The sequence below is a fragment of the Silurus meridionalis genome, chromosome 21, assembly GCF_014805685.1.
Source record: "Silurus meridionalis isolate SWU-2019-XX chromosome 21, ASM1480568v1, whole genome shotgun sequence".
In the NCBI taxonomy this organism is placed as follows: Eukaryota; Metazoa; Chordata; class Actinopteri; order Siluriformes; family Siluridae; genus Silurus; species Silurus meridionalis.
Window position 1 is genome coordinate 14,423,024 of NC_060904.1, and position 24,209 is coordinate 14,447,232.

The following is a 24,209-nucleotide window of genomic DNA, read 5'->3' on the forward strand; positions in this document are numbered from 1 at the left end:
TTGTGGTAATCTGACAAAATCTTCCATTTAAAATGTCATGCTCAAAATCACTTTCTTGTATAAGCTAATGGAGAATAAAAACTCAAACCATATTAGCCAAGATCTTGGATATTCAAATACCAGAGGCACTCAAGTTTCTGCAGTAATCTTATAATAGATAAAACAAAATTTGGTGATTTCTTTTTCCATCTGACAGCCACTGACGAATCAATAATAATTGTATTTTTAATATTCTTAATGTGTCCACTTGTTTGGCTCAGTTCTTACTGTGATGAACAACCTACTACTTGTTATGTAGTAAGTGTGCACATTGAGCACTCATTCTGCTCTCCAGACTGGAATATCAATGAAGTGCTTTCCATGACAAAGAACTCCTTCTGACAGATTGTGCTATCGTATGTAGAGGTGCTAAATCAGACAGAAATATTAATCACAAGGCTGTCTCTGTATGAAAAGTTTTATTATCATTCAAAGAAATAACACAAATCACAACAATTTTTTAAATGTACAACTTATTTTATGTAGTATGCAAAAACAATAGCATTATTCCTTGCTCTTTAAGGGACTAATACAGTGTGACATTAGTGACACCAATACCAGGCTTAACTATTTAAATCTATGTGTGCAATTATCACATTCACAGTTTTTGGGTTCATGCGTTATTCTATTCCAAGCATAAAAACTGATCACATTCCATATTTATTGATGAGTTCCTTGGCAATCCCGATGTATGCAGTCATGGCATCATCGGTAGATATTCCTGTTCAATACAAAAGGTGATGGGTTTATTATTAGAGAGCAAATCACACAGCATGAAGGATCATTCCTGAGTATGGAAAGTGTCTAACCAATACATATTACAAAATAGGGTTATTGTCCAAATATTAATACAAAGTCAGTTAGTACCTTTCCTGGAATTCCAAGCATCCCATTTAGCTTTTCCTTTCCTATCCATCATTCCAGGTGCATCTGCATTAAACAAGACACTTTCCGTTTTTTGGTTGTTGTTGTTATAATTGTTTTTTATATATAATGTCAGGATAAAAGGATTAAGGTACCAATGTTAATGTCCCCAACAGTAGCTTGCTTGTAGAGGCCATACAGGTCTAGTAACTCCTGGTCGGATGGCCTGGTCTTCAGCTGTTTTATATCCGTTGCAATCTTCTCAAACTCTGCCTGGAAAAACAATATATATATATATATATATATATATATATATATATATATATATATATATATATATATATATATATATTTATATATATATTCTGACAACTACCTCTGGGTACAAAAAGCATGCAATCTTTACTAATGGGGAAAAGCATGTTAATGCATGTAATTTCTTTACATTTAGCCCACCCTGTTCTTTTAATTCACACTGGGTAAAATAATAATCCAGCCTGTGAATATTTGACCTATTTCTCTCCGTTGGTCTCACTAAGCCCATGATTAATCAGTGTGCCATAGTCTTTATTCCTCTACTGTAGGAAGTCTATTATTCAGCCAACAACTAACAAATGGCTGTGCATGCCAGAGGAAACTACCCTCACAACATCAAGATCATGCAGTGAATCTCAAAGAAGCAGGAACTAACTGACCTCCTTCTCCAAATTAACATTACACAGCAAAAACGTACTGCATCTCTTCAGTCCTGGAAACAAATCACTATATACACTTTAAGTGGTCCCTCTTTCATGCTAGATGTTCATTATTGTTTTAATTATGTCACTAACAATTTCAAGAAGCATTCAATTTATTTATGCCTTTCTTTCCATAACTGATTTTCTGTATTTTACCTATTGCCTAAAGGCTAGAATGTTACTTTATTAGTACAGTAAAATGCTGATAACCAACAACACAGAACAAACCATGCACACATTAACATTCTTACACAGATTATATTTCAAGCCTCAGTGTTTTCTAAGACAATCATAATGGCATTATATTACACTAATACATATTATAAGGATTTCCCAAAATGCACTTGGACAGGCAGCATGAGTCAGTGCACAGAATGTCCATCCTATATTGCTTTTTTTTCCTCATGAGGCAAAAAAGATGCTCACTGCTGTTTAACATAAGTGTCTGATTGCTGCTGTTAAATAATAATAATAATAATAATAATAATACACCTCAGACGTCTTTTGCACAAATTGCATGCGCAAATCAATTAATAATAAACATCGAACACGTCACAGAGCATATTTTGTAACACGCGCTAAAAAATCCCTCTGCAGGAAAATAAAAAAAATGTAAAAAAGACGACAGAAAAGATGCGCGTTTTCGTTCTCATACAAGAAAAATATAAATAAATTGTGCACGATGTTATAAACGACATGAGTCTCTCACCTGCAGCATTTTCTCCGTCGGAAGTATTGATCGGTCCGAGCGCGCGCGGAATCTGTCGCTAAGTTGCGCAGTTCGAGTCGAGCTGAGACGACAAGAGAGAGAGAGCGCGTGCACAATCCATAATAAGAGCAACGGGCGCGCGCGCTCTCTCTCTCTCTCTCTCTCTCTCTCTCTCTCTCTCCCCAGTAATATAATCACCGCACTAACATTTAAATAACCCACATATGACCAGACTGAAGCCAGCGGGCAGAAATTGGGCCTTTGGCGACATTTGATTTGATCGCTCGTGCCATTAATATGAGATGAGGGAAATAATGGAAAGAGAAATGGCATATAAAAAAATAAGAAAATAAGAACCAGCTTCTCAGAGGCATGAAGGGGCAGTGATGGGCGGTATTTATGATACAAGTATTTTAAATATAAAATAGGTTCTTATCATTTATACTTGATCGGGTTGATGAAAATAGCTTCATATTTAATATCTAAATGGTTTAGTGTTTTGTATTTGTGAAGTTATAAAATACGTAAAAAGTTCTACATGATGACGACATAAAAACGTGGTCTCTGATTGGTGCCTACCTAGTTGTTTGCACAGATCAGAACAAATAATTTATGCATATGGAAGAAGGTGATGAAGGTAAGAAATGTGCAGGCTGCCAGCTTTCAAATAGAAATAAATAAATACTTTATTGCTGAATATTGAAGCGTAACTAAAGTAGCTGTTTAGTGGGATCATGATTTTGCATAACATTGCATGACACATAATATATGATTATATTTATTATAACAATCAAATGATGAATTAGTTAGAAACTAGTTGCTATGAATGCAGCTGCCATCAGTCGCCTTCTAATGAATGACGTGTTTGTCATTGAGTCGGTGTTGCTGATGTAACGCAGCCCTTCGTTATCAAACACCAAGTAAATAAATCAGGATACAATTATGAGTCATTCACAAACTGTTCAACATTAAACTGTTGGTTACATTAAAACTAATCTTCATCTGGGAGATCACAGGAATATTGTATGTGAATATTTGATCTGTTAACTGGTTGCAGATTTATTGCGAGACTCTCAAAAAGCTTAAAAAGCTTTTGTTATCAAACATTGTTTACTTAATCAACTGAGTCAGTGAAATGAGTCAAGTGTTAAGAGTCAAAAAGCTTTTATTGTTATTTTAACCATATGAAGCTGACGCAGTACACAGTGAAATGAGACAACGATTCTCCAGAACCCTGGTGCTACATAAAACAACATAAAGCTACATAACAGATACACACAGTTATGTATGTGGATAACACATCATAAAACATCATAAAGGAACAAATAAAATAGACCAATTAATGGAAGATTTGTGAAGACATTTCATGCTCCCTTGTAAAAGTATTTTTAGTATTTTTTTAATAAAAAAAAAAATAGTAGTTTATTGTGATACATGGTGTGGCTGCTGTATTTTGTAGTTTATTTTGATGCACTGGAAGTTAAGGTATTTGTATTATATATATATATATATATATATATAGAGAGAGAGAGAGAGAGAGAGAGAGAGAGTGAGAGAGTGATTATATATATATTGCCCATTATAGCTTTAAAATTCCTGCTTTTGACTCACAGTAGACCCCAATTGTGAATGCTGAGATGCTTTTGTGTTTTAGCAGCTTTAAAGACATTTTCTCTGAGCTCTCTTAAAACATAAACGCAGCATAGATTTTTATTGCACGGTAATTTATTATGTTAACAAAATACAACAATTTTAGGACCAAGTCAACATTTATAGGATTCCTATATTTATAGTATTGAGGTTTGTAGTTTAATTCAATCATTTGATTTAAACTATGTCACAAAATGTAAATAACACAAGTGCAAGTGTAAATAATAAATACATAGATTTTAATGCAATGTAATTTTTTAAATAATGCATTGATTTTATCTAAAACTTTCATTGATGTTAAGAGAAAGAAACCTTGAGAGGAACCAGGCTCAAAAGGGATTTTCCCCCGTCCTTATCTGGGGGACATGAAATTTCCATTCATTATAGTTTATTGTTGAGGTGTGCTGTTTAGTGATGGGTTCTTAAATGCTAAATTGTTCATGTATATTGCAGACCCAAGTCATTGTAGCAGACTGTACTCATTTATTGTCAAAACTCATCCCCATGGTTATTGAAAGCAATGACCAACAAGAAAAGTGCAAATAATGTAAAACACAATTACAACAGTGATTGTTGTAATTGAACAAGCCAATATTTATAAGACTGTTACAGCACCGGGACAGCAGGTGGCACTACGGCTTTAAATCCAAAATGTTGATGCGGCGAAGAAGAGCACAAAAACAAATATGGCTGCTTCCAGGGACAGCTCACACGCTTCAGAGAAACGCGATTTGTGGCGTGTTTGAGGTAAAACGTATACGGATATTTTAAATCCTTATTAAAGCAGACGTGTGTATTAATAGCAGGATGGCTACACCGGGGCAGAAAGCCACGAAAAAGGAGAAAAAGAAACCTCTCCCAGTGAAAACGTGCCTCGGCAACCCGTACGACTTAAAGTGGAAGCCGTTAGAGAAGGGCCAGGCCAGATTCATCCTGAAAACCGTGACCGAGAAACTCAGCTCGCTCGATCTCCGGAAACAGCACGGAAAGGTTTTCCGCAAGTGGCGAAGAAAGCGCAAGGACAAGAAGGAAAACCAGGAATCGATGGACACCGCTGAACCGACACAGAAGTCGGATGAACGATGCTGGACCGATAAGCGCCTGAGGAACGAGCTCGCCATCGGCATCAACGAGGTGACGAAAGGTCTGGAGAGGAACGAGCTCGGCCTGGTGCTCGTGTGCGACTCGGTGAAACCCGCTCACATGACCAGCCACCTCATATCCCTGAGCCAAACCCGCGCGGTACCTGCGTGCCAGGTCCCGGGTCTGAGTGCGGGTCTCGCGGGAGCGCTCGGGCTCGGCAGCGTCCTCGCGCTCGGCTTTAAGCGGCAGAGTGGCACGTTCGCGGACACGGTGGAGGCCCTCGCGGCCAAAACGCCCCCGCTGGCTGTGGCTTGGGTGCCTCCAGGGGCCCGTGTGTCCAAATCAAAACGGGTTGAAATGTCAGAAGAAACCAAGCAGGAACATGAGGAGGAGAAACTGGGTAGAGGGAGAAAAAGGAGACTGGAGGATTGCCTTGAAGTTCAGGACCCGGTGATTTCACTGCAACCTCTTAAAGTAAAGAAAATTATCCCAAATCCTTTAAAAATCCGTAAAACCAAGCAGAAGAAAGCAAAACAAAAGTGAGCACGTGGACAAACTGCAACAATGCCCCCTTATTCCCTTGAAACATCTAATGCATGATGGTCACAATTTCATTTTGCTCACAAAAGTGGTAAAGCAGGTGAAAAAAATTACTGAAATTGGTGCAGTTGATTTTTTTTTTTTACATGTCTCATAATTAAAGGCACCCCCTAACCAGTCCACCATGCACATCATTACATATGGACCACTGGGTAAATCAGTGGAGAGATTGAGTAAATGAGAGTTGTTACAGGTTTCAGATGATTTTTATTTTATTCAAATTTATCCATGCTGGTATTCATTAATGCATCTTTCATGATCAGATATCTTGGTGGCCACCGTGTTTGACATGGTGCTGGTATACAATTGATCTTTTTCAGTTCGTTTCATAGTTCACACAACCTGCAAATGGAGTTTAATAAAAATCTTCAGAGAAAGCTGAGCGTCATTTTGAATCTACATCAGGTTTTTAAAAAAAACGACCTCGTAAATAAGGTAAGTACTTTGGGTGACGTTCATGAGGGTGGAGAGGAAAAAATCATCATGCTCGGTTCATACAGCAAGCTTCAAGACTGCTCACACACATTCACACACACACCTCTGGCAAAAAAAGCAACCTGGATTTGAGAACAAGCATCTGATTTGTGTCTAATTCTTTAGGATTGTAATTTGGATGTGCTTGAATGGCTTGTAGACACGGATACATTTGTCAAATACAAGAGAAGCAGGAACACTAAGGCATTTTCTACTGTATATAAAAAAAGCTCTTTTTTTGTAAGTTTTTAGAGGCCCATGTAACAGCAATTTGATCAAGTGATGAGCAATTTTTCAGCTGCGTATATTTAAAAGCACAGGGAAAGCTAGAAAGAAAGACAGCGACGTCGTCAAAGAGACGCCAGTGATTGTTTGTCTCGTCTCCTTTGTGCTTGTGTGTGAAAATTCCCAGCAAAGTTTTTCTTTGCGACTGACTGATGATGCGTGTAAAACTTAAACACAATTCTAAATATCAGAATTGTTTCAGACTAAAACACTGAACACAGTAATAATTAAAAAAAAACAACACTTCACATTCTTCTTGATTTGCACACACTCATGACCTAAACAAAATAAATCATTAAAAAAAATGCACACTAAAGCTTTCAAGCTCTATTAAGAGAATGTGCTTCGAGGAGAAATGGAATAAAAGTGATACATTCTTCACATGTACGCAGCAAAACGAAACCGAGAGCCGGAACCACAGCAGCGTTCAATGGTCAAAACTTTGGATGCGACCCTGCCCTGTTTCTCGGCTCCTCTGTAAACCACAACACGTAATAAATATCGCATATTAACTATACCGCTTCAAATTCTTTCCCACTGATTAGGAACAAAACTGAAAAGTAATCGAGGGTGTTTACACATCAGATGAGAGACATGCGCTTGTCGATCATGTATTTGCAAAAAAAAAAAAAAAAAATCCCCAAATTAAAGAGAGACATTAAGAGTTGATGCATGCCTTAAGAAAAGAATTGTGTGTTTATAGTATGAAGTATTAGTCAGTCTGAAGCTGATGCTTTTCACATTCTGCTGATATCTAAAAAGGAAAGAAAAAAAATCACCGGAGAATCTCTTGTAACAAAAGAAGAGACCTAAGAGAGCTGCATGATGGAACTCATTCACTGAATGGATTTTCTTCATGGTTTTTTTCTGACTGGCGTCCCGTGGACCTGAATGTAGCAGCTGGTTACTGTAGCACGAGGCCAACCTGCAAGAAAGGCGAGAAATGATAGTGAGTGACTTCACGATGTCCAATAGTCTTTTAGCTTGCACACACTTATGTTACCGACAATATCATGTTAGTTATTGTAGTGAGTATTAGAAATCTGAAAGCATGGGATCAAAGAAAATTCTTTTTTTTTTCTCTCATAATTTCATAAACCCTGACCTACACGAACACGATTCATTTGAAGTGAGGAAGCGAATAAAAAGACGACTGCAGGAAGAAAACATGCTGTATGACAGAGGTCCTCAACCACTGGGCCATGGATCACATGGTATCGGGCCACATAGCAAGAATCAATACTTTAAATGTTTTATTTTATTTCAATTGTATTGACTTTCAGGTTTTAATTAAAAAAATTAAAAAGACTATCCACCTATGCCAATTACCTGGGGTCAGCAGTGCAAAGTAATGAAGAGTGTGTTAGAGAAGTGAAGAAAAGAGTGCAGGCAGGGTGGAGTGGGTGGAGAAGAGTGACAGGAGTGATTTGTGATAGAAGAGTATCTGCGAGAGTGAAAGGGAAAGTTTATAGTACTGTGGTGAGACCTGCGATGTTGTATGGATTAGAGACAGTGGCATTGAGTAAAAGACAGGAGGTGAAGCTGGAGGTAGCAGAGCTGAAGATGTTGAGATGTTCGTTGGGAGTGATGAGGATGGACAGGATTAGAAATTAGTTTATTAGAGGGACAGTGCATGTAGGACGTTTTGGAGACAAGGTGAGGGAGGTGAGATTGAGATGGTTTGGACATGTGCAGAGGAGGGACATGAGGTATATCAGTAGGAGAATGCTGAGGATGGAGCCACCAGGAAGAAGTAAAAGAGGAGGTTTATGGATGTGGTGAGGGAAGACATGCAGGTAGTTGGTTTGAAAGAGGCAGATGTAGAGGACAGGGGGGTATGGAGATGGATGATCCGCTGTGGAGACCCCTAATGGGAGCAGCCGAAAGTAGAAGGAGAGGAGGAGGATCCACCTAGGCCAATTTTCTGCATTTCCTGTTTTAGTTGCAGTTTTTCTTCTTTGATAAATTCATCTTCCACTGATTCCACACTGTGGTAAGTTATATTTTCATTATAAAAGCAATTTAAATCATATAATATGTGTAATAGTAATATAATATGCACTTTATTGTGAGCAACTGATCCGTGATGCAAAAAAGGTTCAGGATCGTGGCTTTGTGTGTTTTTCCTTTTATCCCAACATCCAAGCTGGTTGCCTTGTGCTTTTATTTTTTTAATGACTATTTTTATGGCATGATCAAGGTAGGTAGAAACAAGGCAGAAAGAGACTCTTACAGTATTTAAATAAATCACCAGTAGTTATACCAGATTCTTCAGTTTAATTCTCAGTAAGTATTCCATAAGAAACAATTGGAATGAAGTTCATCATAATGCTATTATCCTGCAGTATCTATACCGCAATGCCATATCACTCGGCTTCATACGGATATTACTGCCCTTTATTTATATTTATTCTGCTCACCTTCTCAGGCTCCATGCCAGGACATTTCCAGTTGTAAAGGTAATACTGCAGGTTTCCGTCTCCAATTCCAAACTTGAGCTTTTCCAAGAAAGTCTTATTCTCCATTAAATCCAGAGCATTAAAAACATCAAAGCCTTTCTGTAATGAAAAGAAAAGAAGGGAGCATGAGAAATCATTTTCACACATAGATTGATGACCACAGAGTCCAGACCTTAACCACATTGAGGATCTTTGGGATGTGCTGAAGAAGACTTTGTGCAGCTGTCTGACCCTCCCATCATCAATACAAGATCTTGGTGAAAACTTACAGCAACTCTGGACGGGAATAAATGTTGTGACATTGCAGAAGCTTAACAGGACAATGCCACGGTGAATGCGTGCCGTAATCAAAGCTGAAGGCGGAACAACGAAATATTAGTGTGTGTATCTTTTTTTTTTGGACAGGCAGTTTTATTAAAAATATAAATAAATAAATATAAAGGGCGAAATTTGAATCTGAAATGCAACACATTTATTCAGATACAAAAAAAAAAAATAAAGTCTCAAATCAAACACCAAAATCCGCCGTGAAACATCCGGCAATTCAAACCGTCCGTGTGGAAACAAAAGCAAAATTTTCGTTTGGTGTCCTGATGATTTCTGTAATTTAGAAGAATATTTTGCCTTCATGCTCCATGTTTAGTATGGTTTCACTAATAACAAACATACATTTGCATAAAGCATCCATATTTGTCCATGCCCATAATGATTAGAGTATTATTTTAAGTTTGTATTTAGAACAAATACAAAGGTGCATTTAAGTTTTGATTAATAACTAGTTAACTCATGACAATCGTGCGATTAATCGCAATTAAATATATAAATTAATTGACACCTAATTTTTATTTATATAAATATATATAGTGAGATACTTGCACAAAGAGCAAAGTCCATAGTGCTCATGCTCAGGAGGAAGTAAAAGTGGCAGGAAATTATTTTTCTATACTTGTCACACATCTGTATAATCCTATGTTAGATTTCATCTTAACAGGAAACCTGACACACGGGGAAGTTTTAGCTCGAAAGTGCTATCTAGTGGAAATCGTTTTTACATAAGATCTTTTGAGCATGTGAAAAGCTTGGTTATGGAACTGATTTTCAATATTTGCTTCAAATCTGTACTGTGGCATTGAAATCACAGACGTACCAGTTTGGCGAGGATGAGTGCGTCATTCATCAGATCAATCAGCGGTGTTTGTGTGTGCACGTTGTAGAAGGAGTAAGCTGCCTTTAGGCTTTTGTGCAGTGGTGGTGCATCACTGTAGAAGGCAGCGTGTAGAAACTGATGAAGTCGGTCAGCGTGCCACCAGAACCCTAAACCAAGGAGACGAACAACATTCCATAAAAAATAATATATAACAAAAAAATGCTCAAAAAAGTAAACCGTACCTCCACCACGTAGGTGTCGATGATGTTCTCCTGCGGGAGGAACCAGTGCTGCACCTCCTCCTCCCCCATTACAGGCCGCAGATGGAAATGGCTTAAGTATTTCTGCAGTAGCGCAGTCACCTGCTGCACATCGGCAGCTGCCATCGGCCTCAACCCAGGAGTGCGAGTGCTCTGTGTCACAATAAAAAAAAAAATGTAAGAAGGTTTCAAAAACATTTTTTTTCTCCATCCTTTGAGAGTTAAGTCTATATTGGCTGATGAAGTAGTAGATCTATATGCAGCTCCAAGTCACAGAAGACTTACATCTGATAACCTGTAAAGCTTCATGGTTCTTTGTAGTGTCATGTTTCTGCTAAGGTGAGAAAACTTCACCTCTACAAGTTTCCTCGGGTTTAGAGAACGATGCCAGTACCTGCAAAAAAGTAAAAAAATAAAAAGTTTATGCTGTAGGTTCACATTTAGACGTTAAGCGATTCATGTACATGTGCCTGTCTTGGTACCTGCATGTGGAAACTGGTTTGGGCAGTACCACCCCTGCAGTGTAAACTGCCTGAAAAATGCCCTCTAGGTTGACCCGGCGTGTGATCTCCCGGATCAGAACTGGAGCTACACGCTTTGAGCGAAGCTTTTTATGCACACACAGGAAGTTGATCTCTACCATCTTCTTTAATCTGGAAAAAAGGCAACTTTATCAGTAACTTTTTTTGTTTGGCTAATGATTATTAAAATGTAGGTAATGAACGACACACTATACCATTTTATAAGTGACATTTAAAAGTTAATCACAGGACTCTAAGTGGACAAAATGCAGCTTGTGTAACAGAAAACCTCCACAAAAAACACACACACATCTTACAGAAAACAATTTCAGACGTTACATGTATTTTCCTATAGACCCTATCATTGCCTATGTCACGATGATGATGACACTTCATATCAAGTAAAGTTAAAGAAACTATTGTCTTTTGTTGATATGGTTTGGTTACTGGTCTAAAGATTTCTCATGCATGCCCACCTAATCAGAAATTGGGGAACAAGTTAATTGATTTCCAATGTAACGCTAGCATTTTAGCTTGCTAGCTAACGGCCAGAGACTAAACAAAGTAAACTGTATGTCGTCAGAGGTAACAGTGAACAGACCCATGTTGTGTGTCAGGTCTGTGATCGAGTATTTTCATTTGCCAACGTTTGCCACTGCTAGTAGCCAACCGAAAGTATTAACATTAGCTTTATACTCTCATGTAGATATACAAATAGATTTTATTGCCTAATAACTGCTACGACCCAAGTGAGTCAGGTGCATTCTGTGTACGGGTCGGCCGATCTGGTTCTGTCCTGGACAGTGAGTGCCCTTACATAGTCAGATAAAATCGGATTCTGACCAGTCATTGTTTAAAAACAAACTAACTAAACTTAATAGCTAGCGTTAGTGAAGCGGTCAGGGAAATCTTTCTAACCCGACCTAAGCTCCGCCCACACAAAAAACCCGCCACAATGTTTATTAACTAAAAAGGCCTATAGTACGTCATGTTAGACCTGTATTCAATTTAAGTGTAATGTCAAAAATTCGATTTTGCCTGTAAATCAGAAATACGAGACGTTTTTAAGGTAAAACTGCATTAATAAGTCAGAGGCTCGCACTCACGTGTCATAGATGTGAATGTCAGCAGGAATGGCACTGATGAAGCCCACCAGCTTCTTATTAGACGAGACTCTCACACCACAGTGCCACTGAGGCAGCCAGCCAGGTGGGCGAAGGGCCCTACAGCAGGCAGGCGAAGAGAAACAACAGAGGCGAACTTTAGCCTAGTCACGTTAGGTACTTTAATAAAATAAGCTCAGACAGCATCATTTCAAGCCAAGGTGGCATATCAAGATCACTTGGCTTTGTGATATATTTAAAACATGACCCAGATGGGAAGTAAAACTGGTTACTGGGCTGAACTGTATAAGACAAGCAGCTGAATCAAGCCATAGTGAAATGCAAGGAATTTGACTTGCAAAGAAAGAAGACATTTATTGAACCCAGACACCACATCATTTTAAAATGTACATTTATTCTTGTATTAGAAAAATAAATGTGTTATTGTATACATTTTTTTTTTTTTTTTATATATAATATAAAGTGATACTTTGGAGAATTGGAACAGCCGATTCTTTCCTATTCCAAATGGAATTCCACTTGTACTCTTACCATTTGAGAAAGTTAGGAGAATAGTCAAATCTGAACATGTTGTCATCATCCTCTACATAATTCTCATTCAGCAGTGTGTACAGCTCCTTCAACTACAAGAGAAAGAGTTAGAGAAAACAAATGAGGAAATGCAGATTGCTAGGAGTTTGAATGAACGTGTACACAAAACATGAACAACAAAAACCGATGAGCAGAAATAAACACACACACACACACACACACACACACACACACACACACACACACACACACACACACACACTTATGGAAGATGCCCTTATCCAGAGCAGCTTACAACTGAGTAGTTGAGAGCAGTGGTAGCTTGGCGGTGATGAGGTTTGAACTCATGACCTTCTGTTTGAAAGTCTAATACCTTAACCACTGAGCTACCACCGCCCACACAAAGGTCTTACACACACTCACCACTTCAGCACTGCTGAGATCCAGGGTGTCCCACATAAAACCTTGCGGGAGGGAATATGGCTCCTGTCGAACATTTTCCTTATCCGGCTCGATCGGCCCGTGAGTGGTCACCACCTCGTCTGTGAGTGAACAAAGGAAATTTCACACTGATTTTAATTTGATTAGATTATAATAAAATACACCCACGCAAGCTGTTTATGCATATGAGTCGCATTCAATTCTGAAAAGTTTAGGATATGAAAAGCCCAAGCGTAGTCAGACCTAATGCGAATAAATTACTTCTCTGGAATGTAAAGAAAATTGTAGATTGCTAAGATGATCTAATTCTCATCTGTGACCCCAGGAGGTATGAAAGAAAAGCCTGTGGTCTCTTTGGAAACACTAGATGATCAGAGGAACTGTGCTAAGCTATGAAGAAGTAGAAATTCTTTCTGACTAGAACTTACTGAGCTTAGGGACAGGCTGAGTGTCCCAGAACTGGTACTTGTGCTTGGTGGCCTCGTCGATGTTCTTGGCAGGTCCTTGACATGTAGACAGCAGCTCCATTGCTCTCTGAATGTCCTGCAGCTTTTGCATGGGAATGGCTGGATTCTGATAGAAAACAGGGACGAGGCAGTGAATGATTTCGTAATCTAATGAGAACTTCATTCAAAATATCGCAAAACACAACATGATTAACGAAATAACAACTAATAAGAAGGGAATAAGTACAACTTTAGAGACCTTTATCTCCTGAGAATCGGACGCAGAATCAGACTTGGTTCCTCCAGAGCTAGGTTTTTCTTTCTTCCTTTTCTGTTTCTTCTTTTTCTTCTTCGCGCCAAAGTCTCCACCAGGACTCCTGCATAAAAGCAGATCCTCTTTAGATCATATATGGCAGTTGTTGTCTTATTTTTTTTATTTTTAGCAATGCTGAACTCAAGATTAACGTTTCAATACACAGACAGCAAACAAAGATGGTTTGGCTACCGAGACCTGACAGATGACGGTATTGTAGAAATCATTACTTGGCGTATTGTAGAACATACACAAGGTTTTGTAATCTGCCTGGCAACAGTGAGCAAATAATAACTTCTGCAAATGATTCATAATGCAGCAGCGTGTCTTGTTTTCAATGAGCTCAAGAGGGCCCATGTTACACGGCTCCTCATCTCTTGGCGCTGGATACAGTTCATGACATTGGTGCTTGCCTACAGAGCAGACACAAGGTCACCATCCTATCTCTGTTCTCTCCCAGGTATCTACATCCAAAAGCATGTGATTGGTAAATGAGGGGCAACTCGTGGTGACATCGCAGAGGGGCACAAAGTTAAGGATGTTTTCTTTCGCGGTACTCTGTTGGTTGAACAACTTACCAAACTTTCTTCAAGAAACAGCTGAAAACTCCTGTCATCCACAAGCATCTAGCAGCCCCTTATTAACCTTGATCCCTTCCTGTCCTAGCTTTTACTATTTTAAAAGATGATTAAAACCGTGTATATTGCAAAGTAATGGAGAGTGTGATAGGGAAGTAAAGAAAAGAATGCAGGCAGGGTGGAGAAGAGTGACAGGAGTGATTTGTGATAGAAGAGTATCTGCAAGAATGAAACGGAAAGTTTATAGGACTGTGGTGGGACCTGAGATGTTGTATGGATTAGAGACAGTGACATTGAGGAAAAGACAGGAGGTGGAGCTGGAGGTAGCAGAGCTGAAGATGTTGAGGTTTTCGTTGGGAGTGACGACGATGGACAAGATTAGAAATGAGTTTATTAGAGGGAGAGCCCATGTAGGACATTTTGGTGACAAAGTGAGGTAGGTGAGATTGAGTAGGTTTGGACATGTGCAGAGGAGGGACATGGGGTATAATGGTAGAAAAATGCTGAGGATGGAGCCACTAGGAAGGAGGAAAAGAGGAAGGCCAAGGAAGATGATTATGGATGTGGTGAGGGAAGACATGCAGGTAGTTGGTGTGAAAGAGGCAGATGTAGAGGACAGGGGGGTATGGAGACGGATGATCCATTGTGGCGCCCCCTAATGGGAGAAGCCGAAAGAAGAAGAAGAAGAAGAAGATTGAAACAGTGTATATAAAAGCGCCTCATGTTTATTGCCATCTTTCGATAAATCGCTTGTTGTTTTCATCAATTGCAAGTCCCTTTGGACAAAAGCATCTGCCAAACATATAAATGTGAAATGTGGATGCCTTTTCAGTTAACTTGCTATAGTTTCCAATTGAAGGAACAAAAAAATGAAACACACAGACACACACTTCCACGTATGTTATAATAACCAATGACAGGATGGTGTGACGGTGAGGTGGGTACACCATAAAATCAATCGTTTTCCAATAAATGCACAACCTGGTGCTTCTCTTACATTATTTTTCACGTATCAAACAAAGCACGTGGCTCAACGCTGTCATGCGGCTGTGACGCAAACTAGTTCCACGTATCATTTTAATGTGTTTGGGTATCTTGTTCCAAAGACGTTCCTGTGATGGAAAACTTTATACCACTAACAATTACAAAGAGAGAACACTGGGAAGTCTAGATAGGACAGTCTAGATCCGCTAAATAAACGTTTACTGAAGAGAAACCAGGGTTAACGAAGGACACACTAATGGAGTAATCCGCCATCCAAGTCCACGTTGAGGAGCTGTTACTATAGCAACGGGCGCATGAATCTAAAGCTTTGCAGCCGAAACTTCTTTCAGAGCTGCTGCTGCTGGAGAAAATTGCTCAACGGCTCTCTGACCAATCAGAATCGAGAGATGAGCAGCGCTGTGGTTCAGCCATGGAAGCGTGTGTGATGGGCAACGCTGAATGAGACCAAATGAAGCACGTTAAGAGATTACTTACGTTAGCTAGCTAGCGTGTCATGTTAGGCTCTGCTGTTCTGTGCTATGCACATGGAGCTAAGCTAGTAAACACAGCCAAGAGCTCCATTCAAACGTGGCCCGATGCTGTACCTTAGCATAAGCGGCTACCATCTGATCAAACACCAAATACAAAAAAGCCACATATGGACCCGGATGTACGTCTAATGGACGCTCTGATTTTGCTCTTGTCTGCAGTTATATGGTACTTCTGTCCTTTTTGAGATGGATATGCTAATGCTGAGCTGGTGGTGTTAGCCTCCAAAGACGACCATCATGCAGAACATTGCAAGACAAGTCCCTTCCAGGGGACATTTCAGAAAAACAAAGCTCACCCTTGTGCGTGTTCATTTTCCTCCTCGTTGTCCCCGTCGATGCCGCAGGTGTCCTGGTCGTCCAGCTCCAGGCTCTGCTGGCTGGCCGCAGACTCGCTGTCCTCCGCCATCACGGATGGTGAGAGGAGAAAGGCTCGAACGGGCGAGCGGAGATTTCTGCAGTAACAGTGCCGCCTGCTGGCCATTCGCTATTATAAAAACTACGGGCAGACCTCGGTGTTGTAACAGCGCCGCCTGCTGGACAATCGCAATTTTACGCGGTACATGCGCATTTTCAGTTTAGTGCAGTAAAAGCGCCATCTGCTGGACATTTAGGACTCTTTACAATTCGGGCTAGCGGAGATTACTGCAGTAATATCGCCACCTGCTGGACACGCACGATTCTTTACAGTACATTACTGCAGTTCATGCACACACTTCTGTTGCTTGCATGTGCACTATCATAGCTTTGTAAATTTGTCATTTATGGCTTGTGCCTTTTTTCCTTAGGCTGCTCCCATTAGGGGTCGCCACAGCAGATCATCCGTCTCCATATAACCCCGTCATCTATATCTGCCTCTTTCAAACCAACATGTCTTCCCTTGCCACATCCATAAACCTCCTTGGCCTCCATGGCCACCATCCTCAGAACATATATATACCTCCTGTCCCTCCTCTGAACATGACCACACCATCTTAATCAAAGAGGTCCCTCTAATAAACTAATTTCTAACCCTGTCAATCCTCTTCACTAACAATGAAAATCGCAGCATCCTCAACTCTGTGTCACAGGCATCTTGGAGGATTTGCATACTAATGATTTCATTTTATGATGTACATATGTTTCCTGTACATACAATAGGACAATAAGCTCCTTATTCTTCTCTTTTAAATTTATTTTTTTCATTTCACTTTTCTACTTCTCCATTTGGACAATTAATGTTGAATGACAGGCACGTTTTCCTCTATTTATTATGTAGATGATTGTGCCTCTGCCAAAGTGTCAAATTGAGCTGGATGTTACAGTATATGTGTACATGGTTTGGAAATGTTGTGGTTTGGAACCTGCAACACATACAGTCTGTATTTTCAGTGTTATCTTCAAAGCCACACCCTAAATCAGTGGCTGTATGTTGGTTTTAGTTTTTCGAGCAGATAATTTACAGCTTATAAGCGGTAATTTCAGGGAAGTGGTAGCTCAAAGGTTAAGACTCTGGGTTACTGCACAACAGGTCAGGTATTCAATCCCCAGTATTGCCACGCTACCACTCATGTTGCCTTGAGCAAGGCCTTAACCCGCTGTGCATCATGTCTGACCCTGTGTTTTGCCATCAACATCACTGGGATAAGTGGAGAAAGAGGTTCACTGTAATGCGAACACAAGTATAAAGCACCTTTTACCTTTGTTTTTTTAAATATTAGACGTTCTCTAGATTTAAACTCAATCTTGTGACCATGTCATAAGCAAAGTTGCTATTTATACACTGCATTCATTTGCTTTGCATGACTTAGAAAGTACTTGGTTGCTGCTTGATACGTTACATATACATATATACATACATATATACATACATATATATATATATATGTATATATAATCATTACTGGTGCTGTTGATGGACAACTCAGAAAAAAATCAGGACGTTCCAGGTTCTGCAGAATAATTTAATCCTTTTTTTTAATCAAATTTTTATGTACAAAGAAGATGCTTTCAGATTACAAACCTTAAGTAGAGAGGAGTCTGGTGAACATTTGTACCTCGAGGCCGAAACCTACTGCAGTGAGATTGTTTTTTAACATTAGGATTGGTAAATAGTTTATATCTAGAATGATTCTTCTTCTCCTTTCTCCTGCTTCCATTAGGGGTCGCCACAGCAGATCATCCGTCTCCATACACCTCTCTCCTCTACATCTGCCCCCTCCAAACCAAATATATCTAGAATGGTACAAATCGGTTAATTCTTCTTCTTCTTCTGGCTTCTCCCATTAGGGGTCGCCACAGCGGATCATCCGTCTCCAATATCAGTTAATAGCTTATGAAAAAAGAAAAGATAAGAAAGATTACTACATTCAGTTCTAATTCAGTCGGCCACTGTGAGCAGACTCACACAAACATTTTGAAAACTATATTTTCAAATGTTTGGTTTAGACTTTGCCCAGTGAAGCTTCACCCACCATCATTTCTGATGTGTATGAGATGCAGAAAAGCAAAGTGGTTATCATTAATGATATCTGGCAGTAGTGTGCCAGGTTTTTATTTATTTATTTATTTTTAATGAGTGAATAAAAATGGCTAAGCTCAAATCAGAGTTGAGCTCTGTTTTGAATTTGTTTTATCTATTAGCATTAACATGCAGTTCAGCATCAGTTCAACAGCAAGCAGAACATTTAGAGAGGAATAAATGATGGACGAAACTCCTGACTCAAACTCGCCGCAACACCCCTGGCCTTAATTGCATGATTTTTGTAAAGTACTTGAAAAGATTTTGGGCTCAGGATCATTTTAATAGATATCAGCGATTCACTTATATCGTTCTATTAATAGATCAGTGTGCTGAGAGTCTTTTCACATAAACTAAGTTGATTAAGCAACAGTCTTGTGACAAAAATGATAATAGGAACATTATAGCCATAATAAATCATAGTACTTTGGATACTTAAGTACATTTTAAGGCAAATACTTTAAACTTTCACTTGAGTAAAAGTACAAAAGACACACTTTTACTTTTACTGGAGTCTAATTTTACTTACTGTTTCTCTACTTTTACTCAACTACATGGTTTGTGTACTTCGTCCACCACTGGTCTCTGGATCATTTTCTGTATCACATTCTGCCACATGATTGGCTGATTGGATAATATTATTGCAGTATGATTGAACCTATAAAGCCATGATAAATAGAAATAGTATGATAATTCCCTGACATGAACATAGTGGACTAAGCATTTGTGAAAGCACTGTTTAATGCCAGCACTGGTTACATTTTTTTTAAATTGTGAACTCATTTATATCATAAGCAACCACTCAAAAGGAGATTTTTGGGAAGTGATTGCAAAGTGGTTATGTCACAAGGACAGCTTTCATATACACACACACACACACACACACACACACACACACACACACACACACACACACACCATTTGGCCACGGGCGACAACCACAACCTACTGTAGCACATTCATTCGTACACAAATTACCAACCAGGCTAAAATTAACGTCTTGAAATTTGCTAGAGGAGAAACACAGAGTAGAGACACATCATTCACCCACTGTACAAAGACACATGGTTTATGCACTACATGAAAAAAAATATATATATACAAAAAACAAAGCATAGATATGTAACAGGATTGAATCTGCAAAGAGACACATGAGGATTGTAAATGAATGCATCTGCTACATAGGCACTTTAGACAGACGGAGCATTTTGTAAATGTAAGACAAGCTAAAAAAAAAAGGAAAAAGAAACATATGTTTTGCCCAAAGAAAAGACTCAATTAAATTGTGTTTCACATTCAAAACAGTGAATACGATAATGAACACACATAATACGCTTTCAAAAATAATAAAAAAATATATCAATGCATAGCAATGCGAGCCTCTAGTATCAAATGTGAAGAACAACAGGAAGTTCACAGATATTAAAGTGGACAAATCTGATAATCAAACTGAGAAGGAAATACTGCATTTGATTGATGCCTAAGATTGAAAACTCGCCTGTGATGCATTTAAAAAAGAAAACACTCGTCGGAGACGGAAAACCACTGGACGCAACACCTCGACACACTATTTTGTTCAGCTAAGTGCTGGGACACAGCGGACGAACACGTGATTAAACATTTACTGTGGACAAAGACGCAGTGCTCAGTGCTCTGTATGCTGCCAGTTGAAGATCCTATTGCTTACCTGAACACCAGCAGCAGTTCATAAAGCTAAATAATCTCACCTTCATACCATTCAATGGCTTTCATTTTTTTTTGTTGCAGTTTGTTTAAAAAGGCATAGCTGTTGTGCATAAATGGGTTTCGCGGAGTGCTTTTGGAGAGCAAGTTCCTGGAAGCTGTTATTAATTTTGATGGCTTTGTTCCCCCCTCCCTCCACTTTCACAGGTATTGTAAAAGTCAGACCCTAAATCCTTCAGCCAAAAGGCATTTCCACAGGTAATAAGGCTAAAGGTCAGGGTTTATTTCAGGTTAAAGGCAAGCAGTGGCCTTTCCTCACGCTTTTGCCACGGACTCTTCTTGTTCTCATCAATGTCCTCAGGAGCAGCCAAACCATCCGGGGCGCTGTTGCTCGAGGGAAGCTTAAGGTGCGTTTGTGCATGCTCAGTCCTCACTATCTGCTCAGTATCTACTCTTGAATCCTCTTGTTCCTCCATGGTGGGATCCGGGAGCGGAGGAGGGGATGGGAGTGGAGGAGTGGGTAGCAAAGGAGGTGAAGGAGGCACTATAGTCTCTTCCTCCACCTCGGAGCTGGGCAACAAGGGCTTATTAGAGTTTTCTTCCGGGCTACAGGCAGGAGTTTGGCTTTCACTTTCGTTGGGTTCTGAATGAGCATTAACTTTATCCTCCATAAATACCAGCGATGTGCATGCCACATTGGGTGTCCTAACCGCGTTCTTTTCCTGGCCTTTGTTCTTGCGGCTCGGCGTGACGTCACTTACGTCTACGCCCGAGTCCAAACTGGCATCGTTGCTGCCCACAGAGCAGGTGCCGTGTGTAGCCCTCTGTAGATCGATGTAAGAATGGCGGATGTGTGCGTTCGAACGGCCGTCCAGTGACACAAACCAGGCTCGTGGATGTGGCAGGGGTTTCCCGCCCCTCAACTCCATTAACGTCTTTTCAGCCAGTAGCTGATCTTCTCCGTTCATCTGCACCACCCCGAGTGCCGCCTCGCTTAGTGAGTTGGGGATTGACAAGGCTTCAGGCAACGTTGACGTCCACTCATCCACTGTCCCTCCTCCTGCCTCCCTCGCTCCTGTTTTCCCCTCATCTATCTCTTCACCCATGTCGTCCACTTGTACAACTTCAGCTTGAGGCTGATGAGATGCATTAAGCTCTGCACGGATGCTCTCGAGCTCGCTCCGTTCATCAGACTGGAGTAGAAGCGCTTGTCCTGATAGAGGGTGTGTCCCAGGCAGCCGCATATAATGGGCAGGGATAAGCAAAGTGGGACGGCCTTTCTGATATCCGGCTCCACCCTGGCTGACCTGCAGCTCCGACGTGCAGCAGAGCAGTTCTCCGGGCCGAGGCAGAAGACCTGGAGGGCGTTCTAGCTGATCCACAGAGCGTGAAAGCAGGAAGTCAGATGGACGATGCTCACTCCCCAGATCTCTCTCTGGTGAAGTTGTGGGTGAAGTCATGGCTGGAGAAAGGCGGAGCTCGCGTGGATTGGCCTTGCTCTCTGAGGACAGGCGGCCAGCTGAGGCAGCGTGTTGCAGCGGATACGGAGATGAGGACAAAGCAGACATGTGCAGAGGATGGACGGTTGATGAGACGATAGAGGTGTAGCTACGGCGATAGTCACGCTGGGACCGACTCCCGAGCTCATTTCGAGAAGACACTAGCTCACTGGTGGATGAGTCGTGAGGGGCGGCGTTCAGCATGGGTGTGTGCAGGTCTGGTTCCACCCCCAACTGGTCTGGTTGGGTTTCGTTAATGAGGTTGAGGTGAGACATGGACGTAGCTTGATCTCTTTTAGAGCTGTCCAGTGAGGTCAGAGAGTACTTCTGGTTAGCCCGTCTGGAGCGTGAGCACTTTCTCCTGGTGACACAAACATAGGAAAATATATGGGAGGACAAGATGTAGAATAATGAATATTTATAATGAAAAAAGCATAAATACAAAATACTACCACAAAAATATTAAATTCTACTCAAAACTACAAATGTATTATTAATTACAAACACATGAATTTGACAATAATACAACATACTACACAACAAAATACAATTTAATACTAAATGTTCATGTTATTTATTTTCAATTAAACTTAATGATTACTGCTTACTCTGCATTTAATGAACAATACAACAGTAAATTTAAAATAAATAAAAGAAAGATGAGATCAGTGATGAAACAGAAAAACAAACAAACAAAAAAACAATAATCACACACCTGCAGTAACAGAGCAGAAGACAGAGGAGGAAGAGCAGGATGAGGGCCATGCCTCCCAGGATGGCCAAAAGGAACACAGTGTGGTATGTGCTGATGTCCTTCGCAACCACAGGACCTGAAACACATACACACAGACACACACAGTGTGTGAGCCATGATTCAAGTCTAAACACATCAAGCAACATAATGGAAATTAGGTATGGCATGGAAAAGCGACACTTAAAGAGAACTAGCCCGAATAATTCCTCTGAGTTATAGCTATGTGGTTCGATGTTTCTTCAATTCCCCACTCACAACTTATTATATATAAATTCAATAGATCATAAAGAAGAAATTAGACTCTGGATGGCATACAAAGCTAGGGTAGCTTTCTTACTGGTGAAATCTGCCAGTGAAGAGTGTTGAGTGTTGAAGTCAGTTATAATGAAAAGTCTGGCTAGCAGTTTGCAAACAAAAACAAAATATTCATCAGAGACTGTCAGAGATGACAAGAGCAAGAGATCCAGAGAGAAAGTATGTGTTACCTGTGTTTATAGGAGACATGGCTGCTACCCAGTAACCAAGCTGAGGGGCGATGTAGGTGAGGATGAGCTCTCCACCTCCTTCTCTCTGCACGTAGCCCAAACTGCTCTTCAACCAGGCTCCTACACACACACACACACACACACACACACACACACACACACACACACACACACACACACAGGCACTATAAATTAACTTTCTATCAATCAATACCAAAGAAGATAAATCTTTTTAATTCAAGATAATCTTAATGTAAAAACATTAACACAGCAATCCCTGGTGTTAATGACACTGGGCACTAGGTGTCATGTTCCACCAAGATCTTTTCACATTGCTTCTTGTAAGAATATATTTAATCAAAATCAAAGAAATGTAAAAATGTTTTATTATTATTAAAAATCAATTGACCTTTTATTTTCCTGTGAAAATCAACTATTTATATTGCAAGCCCAGTTTATGCTTTAATCATTTACTTACACTGGCTTAAGTCAAGCTGTAGCTAACCATTGTAAATATTATACACCTAAAATAAAGAAAAAACACGACGGATGCTTATATTGCAGCAATATAGAAGAATAAGAATAAGATGACAAAGAAGAAGAAAGAGAACATGGCAGTGATTAAAGTCTATTGTTAATTAAAGATTGACACGTTATACTTTTGGTCCATTACGAGTTTCATGTAATGTAGTGAAAGACAAAGAATCAACTTCTGACTGTTACAAAAAGCAAACATGGAAGTCTCCTTGCATCAGTGTTGAATAACCAGCTCCTTATAGAAGAAGAAAAAAAAACAAAAAACTGATCAGCATATCAGTAAAGATGGTCCATGAGTTAGGATGGTTCGAAGTTTTGCATGGTAGGTACGTCCACGTGTTCACGTGCATACACCGCTGCCACATAAATATATACTGAATAGTTTATACAGTACAATACTATTTATCGCTTTATTTTGCTAAATGATGTACTGTATTTTGTTAATTTATTAACAAATTACAGTATACTACCCTATACTGGTCATCAATCTTTAAGACCATGTCTCAAGTTATGAGTAATTTACCAAGTAACACCACTATGTGTGTAATTGTGAAATTTATAAAAATAAAAATAAATAAAGAGATATAAACAGGAGACAGAAATCTGATCAAGCCGGTTTAGGTTTGGTTGAAACCACTAGTGAAAAATCTAATACATCTAAAAAACTAATTTATTAAAAATGTTCACTTTCGATAAGAAGTTTCTTGCCCATTTGTTTGAATAACCCTACATTCTCTGATAAAGAATTGATTAGAGGTAAAATAGGTAAAATTTTTTTACAATAGTCACAAGGGAATTAGAGGTCCAAGTTGGCAGAGGGCAACCAGAACGGGTTGTCAACTCATCGTGGGGCACAATCACACAAACACACAATTTGGAAATGGCATTTAGCCTACATACCGTCTTTTGAAAGAAAGAGAAAACCAGAGTACCTGGCAAAAAAAAAACCCTGAAGCAC

General features: G+C 39.7%; 4 protein-coding genes across 5 annotated transcripts in view; 1 reads left to right on the plus strand and 3 right to left on the minus strand.

The window, feature by feature from the left end:
• Window positions 1-439: 439 nt before the first annotated feature.
• acbd7 (acyl-CoA binding domain containing 7) lies at window positions 440-2,502 on the minus strand. Its single transcript, XM_046833475.1, has 4 exons — window positions 2,350-2,502; window positions 1,059-1,176; window positions 907-969; window positions 440-760 (listed from the first exon to the last, which is right to left on the minus strand). Exons 1-4 carry the CDS (start codon window positions 2,356-2,358, stop codon window positions 687-689), a joined length of 264 nt encoding a protein of 87 aa, XP_046689431.1. The 5' UTR covers window positions 2,359-2,502; the 3' UTR covers window positions 440-686.
• Window positions 2,503-4,665: 2,163 nt separating this feature from the next.
• rpp38 (ribonuclease P/MRP 38 subunit) lies at window positions 4,666-6,059 on the plus strand. Its single transcript, XM_046833474.1, has one exon. It carries the CDS (start codon window positions 4,807-4,809, stop codon window positions 5,623-5,625), a length of 819 nt encoding a protein of 272 aa, XP_046689430.1. The 5' UTR covers window positions 4,666-4,806; the 3' UTR covers window positions 5,626-6,059.
• A 1,059-nt stretch (window positions 6,060-7,118) lies between these two features.
• Window positions 7,119-16,805, minus strand: nmt2 (N-myristoyltransferase 2). The gene is given in 13 exon segments (XM_046833473.1): window positions 7,119-7,366; window positions 8,862-8,999; window positions 10,048-10,148; window positions 10,151-10,214; window positions 10,290-10,460; window positions 10,593-10,701; window positions 10,790-10,960; window positions 11,935-12,051; window positions 12,484-12,575; window positions 12,907-13,025; window positions 13,353-13,497; window positions 13,630-13,747; window positions 16,093-16,805. Coding segments are annotated over 13 exon segments (1,551 nt in total). The 5' UTR covers window positions 16,278-16,805; the 3' UTR covers window positions 7,119-7,345.
• Window positions 16,806-19,016: 2,211 nt separating this feature from the next.
• Window positions 19,017-24,209, minus strand: part of fam171a1 (family with sequence similarity 171 member A1) — a 28,816-nt gene continuing 23,623 nt past the window's right edge. For both annotated transcript variants that reach the window (XM_046833467.1, XM_046833468.1), the window contains exons 6-8: window positions 22,715-22,834; window positions 22,191-22,305; window positions 19,017-21,836 (exon numbers count right to left, since the gene is read on the minus strand). In XM_046833467.1, the coding sequence (XP_046689423.1) occupies window positions 20,258-21,836; window positions 22,191-22,305; window positions 22,715-22,834 (1,814 nt within the window). In that variant the 3' untranslated portion in view covers window positions 19,017-20,257. The remainder of the gene's footprint in view (window positions 21,837-22,190; window positions 22,306-22,714; window positions 22,835-24,209) is intronic.

Bases quoted from the DNA above. Each gene is read 5' to 3' on its own strand.
- rpp38 (XM_046833474.1), top strand. From the start codon at position 4,807: ATGGCTACACCGGGGCAGAAAGCCACGAAAAAGGAGAAAAAGAAACCT.
- acbd7 (XM_046833475.1), bottom strand. The intron at 970-1,058 runs GTACCTTAATCC...TGTTTAATGCAG, and splicing joins TGTTGGGGACATTAACATTG to ATGCACCTGGAATGATGGAT. The intron at 761-906 runs GTACTAACTGAC...TGTATTGAACAG, and splicing joins TGCTTGGAATTCCAGGAAAG to GAATATCTACCGATGATGCC.